General features: G+C 43.9%; 1 protein-coding gene across 4 annotated transcripts in view; it reads left to right on the forward strand.

The window, feature by feature from the left end:
• Positions 1-9,034, forward strand: part of jag1b (jagged canonical Notch ligand 1b) — a 55,899-nt gene that overhangs the window by 17,238 nt on the left and 29,627 nt on the right. For all 4 annotated transcript variants that reach the window (XM_048601083.1, XM_048601084.1, XM_048601081.1 and 1 more), the window contains 2 exons: positions 4,896-5,150; positions 5,933-5,993. In XM_048601083.1, the coding sequence (XP_048457040.1) occupies positions 4,896-5,150; positions 5,933-5,993 (316 nt within the window). The remainder of the gene's footprint in view (positions 1-4,895; positions 5,151-5,932; positions 5,994-9,034) is intronic.

Below are 9,034 nucleotides of genomic sequence, written 5' to 3' on the forward strand. Positions count from 1 at the left end.
AGCTGCTGATGGGTGTCAGCAGGTGTTTGGGTCATGCAGACCTACGAGGCCTTGACCAGCAGCAATGTGCACAACTGTGCATCATAAACCTGGTAATGTACAAGAGCTGCGCATTCCCTACAGCCGAAGCAGAATTCTCCACCGTCTGTGTCAACGCTTGGCCTTTTTTTTTAAAAGGATTTCCTGGATTCCCGAATAAAGCGCGCATGTTTTTAAATGCGTTGTGCGCGATTTGAAACAAATTGAGCTTACCTGTCACAGATGCAGAAAAACGCAAACAATTTTATTACTGCCGGCCTAGTCCCTTGAGCGCTGTATCCCCATGTTAAATTGTTACTTGGCAGGGACAGCTCACTCCTGTTCGTGATAGGACAGTTCATGGATCAAAGAGGCCAGTTGGCCCATTGCGTCCATGCTGCCTGTCTGCAAGAGCCACGTGGTTAGCCTGTCTGCCCCTTGCCCTGCCAACATTCTGCTTATCCAATTGGCTGTTGAAAGCTGCAATTAAATCCCTTTGACCAAAGTCTGAGCCCCTCGTGCTCTTTTTAAAAAGAAGTTGTTTGCTGCCTTTGCCTTTCTTTTTGCCCATTGTCTTAAATTTGTCCCACTCTGGTTTTCAATCCTCTGCTAATGGAAATTGTTGTTCCCTACCAACTCCACCCAGATCCTTCACGATTTTGAAAACTCCGTTTGTCCTTCGCGAGCTTTCTGTTTGTCAGACGATCAATCCCAGCTTTTCCAATCTATCCACACCTTGTGAAGTCCCAATGTTACTGGGGTGGGGGTGGAGTGTTCATAAAATAGAGCAATGCTTTTCCATTTGAATTAAACCCCTGAAGTTTTGCAGGGCCAAGTCACCTATTCACACGGATGTAATAACCACCTAACCAACACGGATGAGTTTTAGTTGAGATTTTGCTTTTTCACTTTGTCTTGTCAGTCTGGTCAAATATTGTAAGCCAAAACTGTGCTTGTTTCTGGGTAGGCAAACAAAGAGAACCCATCCATCCTGCTAATGCTCTGCATCATTAGGGTTGTAAGTTTTTGCAGTTGGCACTGTAAGATGTAGGCGCAGAAATAGCCTTTCACCCCATTGGAGCCTGCTCCACTGTTCCAAGAGATCATGACTGGTTTGATAATCTTCACCTCTACTTTCTTGCCTTTTCCCCATAACTCTTTACTTCCTTCTTGACCAAAAATCTATGTTGGCCTTTGTATGTAATTAAGGATCCAGCCTGATTGACTACCTTCAAAAGAAATTCTTCCATATCTCTCTCAGATAGGTGAGACCTTACTCTCTCTGGTCCCAGACTGTCCCACAAGGGGGAACAGCCCCTCCACATCTGCCACTAAGAACCTCTTGCCTTTTAAATAGCATCACCTCTCATGCTTCTAAGCTCCAATGAGTACAGGCCCAACATATACAAACCCCTCGAATCCCGCCATACCTGGTATCAACCTTGTGAACCTTCTCTGGACTGCCTCCAATGCCAGTATAGATATTTTCTGATCACCCTGTTCAAAGATATATTGCACACATCTGGAGCAAGTGGTACCCAAATGCAAACAATTGCCAGCCTAGTCCTTGGGTACCTCATGGCTTAGTGGTAGGGCACTAAACACTGCATGACATGAACCTTACAATACCAGTATGTTTTTCCTTCAATATGGGGACCACAACTATTCCCAATATTCAAGGTGCGCTTTCACCAGTGTGCTTCACATAGTTTTAGCAAAGTCTCTCTATTCCCTTTCAAATTAAGGGCAACAGTCCATTTGCCTTCCTTGCCTGTAAACTCAAATGGTATCCTTTTGTGATTCATGGATTTGATTTTTCTTTTCACGATTGCACACGTGGAAGCTTGAAAGCGAGAGTTGAGTTTTATTATTTGCGTGAATCCTTACCAGAGCTGTGGGGTCTCAGTGGGCAGCCCTGTTGCTGTATCTGCTTGGGTGAAGGATGGAGTCCTGTTATCTCATTGACAATTGCCTGTGGATGAGGAAACAAAACAGATGCGTCTATGTTCCAAATATCTGCCTGTGTGCCAAAAAGGCCTTCATTGCTTGAGAGAGATAACTGGGTCTGGGCTTTTTGGAAGAAACGTTTTTCTCCTTGTATCGAAGGTGTGCATTAACAAAAAGAAACATTTAATGAATTGTATTAGTTTGCTGACACAACAGGAAATTTTAACTATCAAGGCCCAATGATCTTTTAAAAAGTCAGAAATAATTTTAACAGGGCATTATTTCGCTTTGAAAATGCCAGTGATGAAAGTATGACACAGCTGAAGGTAGACCATATTAACAGGCAGCAACATGTGGAGTAAGTGGGAATACAGTAAATTCAGCTAGCGTAGTTCCTACAGAAGTGCACCATTGTACAACCTATTTGTTTACTGTTTTGGTTATAAGTGGGTTTCTGGTTTGCGAGTATAAACCTGTTCACTTCTGGATTTATTGTACAACGTAAACAGTTGATTCACAGGAAATCCCTCTTGTGATCTTTTTTTAAACGATATCCCAGGCCAAATGAAGTCCCTTATTACATTTTTCAACAGGTGGCTACCTTTGGAATGTGCCATTGTTCATAATTTGCAGGATTAGGAAATAACTCACCACACCCCTATAATAATCTGATTATTGGACTGATTTGGAAGTAATAACTTTTGTTTCCCAATGCTTTGGGGAAAACCCGAAGACTCGCTGTTCCCTTGTGCAGTTTTTGTTTAGATGATCCTCTGTCTTAATCTAATGTTCTATCATTGTTTTGATGGCTGGCATTTGCAGGCTATCATGAAGGTGCCATAAGGATGGATAATGTAAATGGTTTTACGGTGCTTAAACCTGCAAGACAGTCTGGGTGCTGCTTTGGCTGTTTAATGGAAGATTGGTCTTCCAGGAGTTGTTGCCAGCCCAAAAAGCAACTTCAGGAGAAAGGTGGTTAGGCCTGTAACAGTTTGCTGTTATCCTACATAGACCTGCTAGCTCACTGGGTCTAAGTGTGTTCCATTGCAACTGCAGAGCCAGCTGCTTAATGCAGTAATTCTGTGCCAAAAGCCTTCAAGAAGTTTATAATCCATGGAGTTGCACTTTGCAAAGCTGCTATGGTAAAATCTGCCTTGTATCTGATGCACCAGGAGTCACCCAGTTGCAGGCACGACTGTTACTATGTAGTCAGTCTGAAGTGATTGTCAAGGGGCCCAGCTGAAATATTTTCCCTCCATTTTTAGTGGGTATACATTGAAGCGTACTTTCATCCAATTCCTGTTACCACAAGAAATTAGTGGTTTAATTTTTTTTTGCTTTTTCAGTACCACCCAGTGTGCGCCAGGGAATGCAAATTTACTGTGTTCCCATTTATTCTAAGTATGTTGCTTTGTGTAAATACAATCTACCCTCAGCTGTGATGTCGCATCGCTGGCATTTTTATTAGTGAAATAATGCCCTCTTAAAATTATTTCAGGCTTTTAAAAAGATCGTTGGGCCTTGATTGTTAAAATTTCTTGTTGAATCGGCAAACGAATTGCAATTCATTAATGGTTTCATAATTTGGCTAGTTTGGTTTTTGTGTGCGCTCTCCAGTGCCAAGGGATTGGCTAGAATTCGGCTGTTTGACACAAATTGGAGATGTATTGTTCAGCGCCACCATCCTGGTCAGGTATTCTAGATAAAATCTTCACTTTCTAACCAAGTGTTGCTGACAGCAGGTTGAAAGGAGGTGCTAAGTTGGGTGTCTGAGACTGGAGAGCCCCTGTCAAATGCCACAGAACTCTCCCATGTGTCAGCTTGATGTGAAATATTATTTTGGCGGCATAATTTAGAGACAACTGTTCCAAGGTTGTTTTCTGAAGCCAGAAGTGACAGTTAATAAATAACGCCTGAGAGCCAATGTACTGTACAGGTTCTGATCACTGTGTGAAGCCAGCAAGTCTGCCCTGCAGAAGTGTAATTTCCAATGTTTGTAGGTGTGTCATTGCTGACGGTCCACTGTAGAAGAGAGTGTGTGTGCATCTCCCAACATTCATGCTCTGAATGAGTTGGCTTCAATATGGAAGCCAAACGCTGGCTTTCTCATTATGTTGTGTGTGTGACGTTATTTTTTTTGCATTTCTGATAGCTGTGGGGATTTGTAACACTGATTTTATTCCATCAATAAAGTCAGCGTGCAGTACAAATTATGGCAGTGGCGGCTGTTCGGCCCATCGGACCCCTGCCAGTGCTAGTACAAGGATGTAGACGCAAAGCGTTCTACCCAGTGGGTTGGGTGGTTGTTTAGCTCAGTTAACTGGCTGGGTTTGCAATGTAGAGTGACACCAACCACACCTGTACTGGCTGAGGTTGGGATTCCTTCTAAACCTCACCCCTGACCCCAAGGTGTGGTGACCCTCCAGTTAAACCCACCATCAGCTCTCGCCCTCGCCCTCGCTCTCGCTCTCTGTATGGTGCTCGAGGACTATGGTGGCCTTAACGCGTGGCATAGATCGTGAGTGGTACTTGTTTATTTTTCGCCCCCCCTTAGGATGGGGGATTTCAAGACATTTTTGAGGTGGGAGGAGGGAGATTTTAAAAAAGACGGGCAATTTTTTTTCCCCTCGCACAGTGGTTCACGTGTGGAATAAACTTCCTGAGGAAGCAGAGGATGTGGGCAGAGTTTCAGCGTTTTGAAGACATTTGGATAAGATTTGGAGGGAAATGGGCCAGGAGCAGGCAGGTGGGACTAGTTTTAGTTTGGGATTATGGTCAGCGTGGACTGGTTGGACCAAAGGGTCTGTTTCTGTGCTGTATGACTCTTAAGTCCATTTGTTTGCAGAACAGTCATTCTGAGGCTGGATGTTTAGCATCACTTTCTAAGCCAGTACTTTGGAAGTGTTGACTCTATATGGTTTTGGATACAGGTCCAGGAGATACCATAGAGAAGGCTGTTTACTCTGGAATGATTAACCCCAGCCACCAGTGGCAAACACTACGACACAATGGTGCAGTCGCCCACTTTGAATACCAGATCAGGGTGGTGTGTGACGAACACTACTACGGCTTTGGATGTAACAAGTTTTGCAGGCCGAGGGATGATTTTTTTGGACACTACACCTGCGATCATAATGGCAACAAGACCTGTCTGGAGGGCTGGATGGGGCATGACTGTAACAAAGGTTAGTTTTTCTTTTATCCCCCTTGCTTAGTGTGAACCTCTTTCCCCACCCCCATAACATTAAACAGCTGGGGTGGCTCGTGGTTTTCGAACCTTGAAATGCTAAACTTGTACATGCGACGTTAGGGGGTGCGCGGTGGCTCTGTGGTTAGCACTGCTGCCTCACAGCGCCAGGGACCCGGGTTCGACTCCACCCTCGGGTGCCTGTGTGGAGTTTGCGTGTTCTCCGTGTTTGCGTGGGCTTTCTCCAGGGTGCTCTGGTTTCCTCCAAGATGTGCAGGTTAGGGTGGAGTGTCCACGCTAAATTGCCCAGTGTCCAGGGACGTGCAGGCTAGGTGGGTTAGCCATGGGAAATGCATGGTTACAGGGTACAGGATGCTGGAGTCTGGTATGCTCTTCAGAAGGTCAGTGTGGATTCGATGGACTGAATGGCCTCTTTCTGCACTGTAGGGAATTCTGATTTCAAGTTACGTTGGTTGGGAGCAATTTGGCAACCAGCCTAATAATTTAATGCAACTCTGAAAAGGACTATTGCTTTCATTTTAGAAAATCCTTTTGGTACCATATCCAAGAGTTGTTGCACTTCTTTTCTTTAGCTGTATCCAATCTCGGCACCTCGTGAATGAAGTTTTTATTATCCATGTTCTTTATGCAGATTACATTGAGTTGACTATTTATAATACTGCCGGGAAGGTAGGGCTTAAACCATATCAAAGTAAATAGAACAAACTGCCCACGTGTTGGTTGAATTTTAATGCCTGCCTATTTTTTTTCCTTTTCTAGCAATCTGTCGTCAGGGCTGCAGCCCTGAGCATGGATCCTGCAAAGTACCTGGGGATTGCAGGTAAGCAGGCTGCTAGGTCCTCTGAAAGTGCTGGGCACTTTCTGATTAGTACCACTTGAAATTTTGCATTGGCCAAGTAGGTAGCTGGAACGCTTGTTTAATGTGCAAAATACCTCAGTTATTGAGGAGAAAAATGTGCATTTCCTTAGCACCTGTGTAGCCTAGGATATCAGCTTTATGTCCAATGAGATGTCGTTGACATTGCAAAGCCAGCAACACAGCAACCAATTTGCACACAGTGAGCTCCAACAAGTGGATAATGACCAGGGTTGTCCTTTGTGATGTTGATTTAAGTGTTAAAAGTTCATGAGGAACAGGGGGTTTTAGGTGGGGGGTGGGAGATACACTCCTGCTCTTACAAATGGGGCCACGGGATATTTTACAGGCAGGGCCTCAGTTCAGAGTCTGATTCAGAAAGAACGTTTTTCTGATGCTGCAACACTCCCTTGGCAGTGGTCTGGGCTCTCGGCCTGGATTTTGGGCTCCTGTTCCTAGAGTGGGACTCGATCCCCAGGACCTTCCCACTCGAGGCACAAGCACTCAGTTGCTGAGGGACAGCCGACAGTATGCAAGGCGTTGTTCCTGAGACAAGCTGACTGTAAATTAATTTTTCTCCTTTCCCTGTGGGCTTCCATTGTTACAAATATTGCCCCTTTCCCCTCAATCACTGCCAAATCCCGATTACTGGCTTCAAGAGTTTGCTGCCAGTAGCTGTTGAAAACAGAGCTAACGTGATCGTGGTTGTAATGCCAAGGAGAAAACGGTTGTCGTAATGTTTGGCTCTGTAGCGTTGCACCCCAAGTCAGATGTTTATTTGTTCCTTTCTCCAGGACATTACTATATAAATCTGTGTTGCTGTTTCACTGCACCTTTTGTACAAGTAGTACCAAGTTCCCCTGGTATCCTAGGCAGCTCTTGTTCCTGAGCCAGCATCACTAACTGCTTGCTATCTTAGCACCTTGCTTTAAGCAAATTGGCTGCAATGTTTGTGTACAAAACAGTGACTGCATTTCAAAAATAGCTTACTGGCAGTGCACAAAAACTTTTGCAGCATCCTCTGGATGTGAAAGTTGTAGTACAAGTTCTCTTTAATAAAACTGGTGCAACTTAAAGAAAATATTACTCAGTGACAGGAATATACAGGACTGAGCTCATTTTAGTCTGAAGCTAATGTTCAACAGCTGAATACACCGTTCTCCCATTTCCATGTTTTATCAAAAGCTGGGAAATAATTCTGGATTTATCTCCTCACCTTAAATTAACTCTAGCCTCGTTTTGTTCCAATTCCCGGATTGCAATTTTGTTTTGATTCTGTATGGACTCATGAAATGCAGGAGCGGCATACAGCACGGAAACAGACCCTTTGGTCCAAACAGTCGGGCCGACTATAATCCCAAACTAAATTGCTCCCATGTGCCTGTGCTTGACCCATGTTCCTCCAAACATTTCTCATTCGTGTATTTATCTAAATATCTTGTAAATGTAACTGCACCCACATCACTGATTCCTCCGGAAGTTCATTCCACATGTGAACCACACTGTATTTTTTTTAAAAAGTTGCCCCTCGGTCATTATTTTAAATCATTCTCCTTTAAAAATATGCCATTCAGCTTGTAATCCCAGTATTGGTAACCGGGCCGTCTGTGAAGGATTCACTCCTGGGTCTGGTGGGGACTAAAGGTGTAAAAGATTGAAAGTGTTTCTGTTCCCATTCATTACTGAAACATAAATGAGAGAATTGCTGCCCACTAGCGTTGATGACAGGCCAGTGAAATATTGTGATACTCCAAAGGTTGAATTGCCATATTTCTGAAAGGAATGGAGTTATCAGTTCAGATGCTTAACAGAAGAATATAGTGTGCAATTCAACAATAGTTTCAAAAACTCTTACTGACTTATCCCCTTCAAAAACAAGATCAAACAAAGAGACAGGAAAATAGGAATAGGGACGTCTCACTGCAGCTGTACGAGTGAGATCACATCTGGACTAAGCATTTTTGGTCTCCTATTTTAAAAAAACAATACCATTTCATTGGAGGTTGTTCAGAGAAAGTTTGATCGGATGATCCCTGATATGGAGGGATTGTCTTGTGAGCAAACGTTGAACAGGTTGGGACTCTGCTCACTGGAGTTTCGAAAAACGAGAGGAGATCTCATTGTCTCATTTTAAAACTGATGGAGGAATTTCTTCTTGAGGATTTGAGCACCTTTGGAGTTCCTTGCCACAGAGAGCTGTGTGGACAGGGTCCTGTTGTATGTTTATTGCTGGGAGATTCTTGATCAGGAGGGAATCGAGGGTTAAAGGCAGGAAAGTGGGCGTGAGGAATGTTGGATCAGCCGTGATCCTGTTGAATGATGGAGCACTCAAGAGGCTGAGCAACCTACACTGGTTCTTAATGGCTTGCGCTCCTCCTGATCTTGAGAGAAACGACGACCGCAGACTGTTGCCGCATGTGTTTTCGCATTTATTTAGCAAATATGATACTTGAAAGCCAAGCGAAAAACTGAGTAAATGAGGCTGAGATGAATTTAGCCTTGAAAGATGGACACAGCATTGCCTGTATTTTGATGTGGTACTAATGGTAGCTCTTGCCCTGTAAAGCCAATCAAATCTTTTTTCCCCCCCGTGACCATCCGTTCTGAACTGCTCTCAATTTTTTGTCTCCCGTGCAGCCCCCCCGCCCACCCAGCCTGTAAATGAATGCCAACTTTATAATGAGAAGCACAGACCCCTTTAAAACAGGATTAGTCAGTCGCCTTTTTATCTCGTTTTTGCACTCGATTTGCAGAGAGGTTAACGGTGACATCTCAAATGATGAATGCTACCTTTTTTAAAATCCTTGTCATATTTCAGTTATGCCTGGCTTACTCGCGAATTAAACTTTCGTGTTTTTTAAAAATAAATCTTCCTGAAAAGACTGCTAGAGATGATGGGGAGGACTGGTTGTGGGACGGGTCAGATAAAACATCCTCAGTTTCCAACAGTGGAATTGTACAAATGGCTCGACACTTGTTTAATTTTTGTCCCTCAAGACTACACC

This window comes from Rhincodon typus, chromosome 9 (assembly GCF_021869965.1).
Source record: "Rhincodon typus isolate 14 chromosome 9, sRhiTyp1.1, whole genome shotgun sequence".
Classification (NCBI taxonomy): domain Eukaryota; kingdom Metazoa; phylum Chordata; class Chondrichthyes; order Orectolobiformes; family Rhincodontidae; genus Rhincodon; species Rhincodon typus.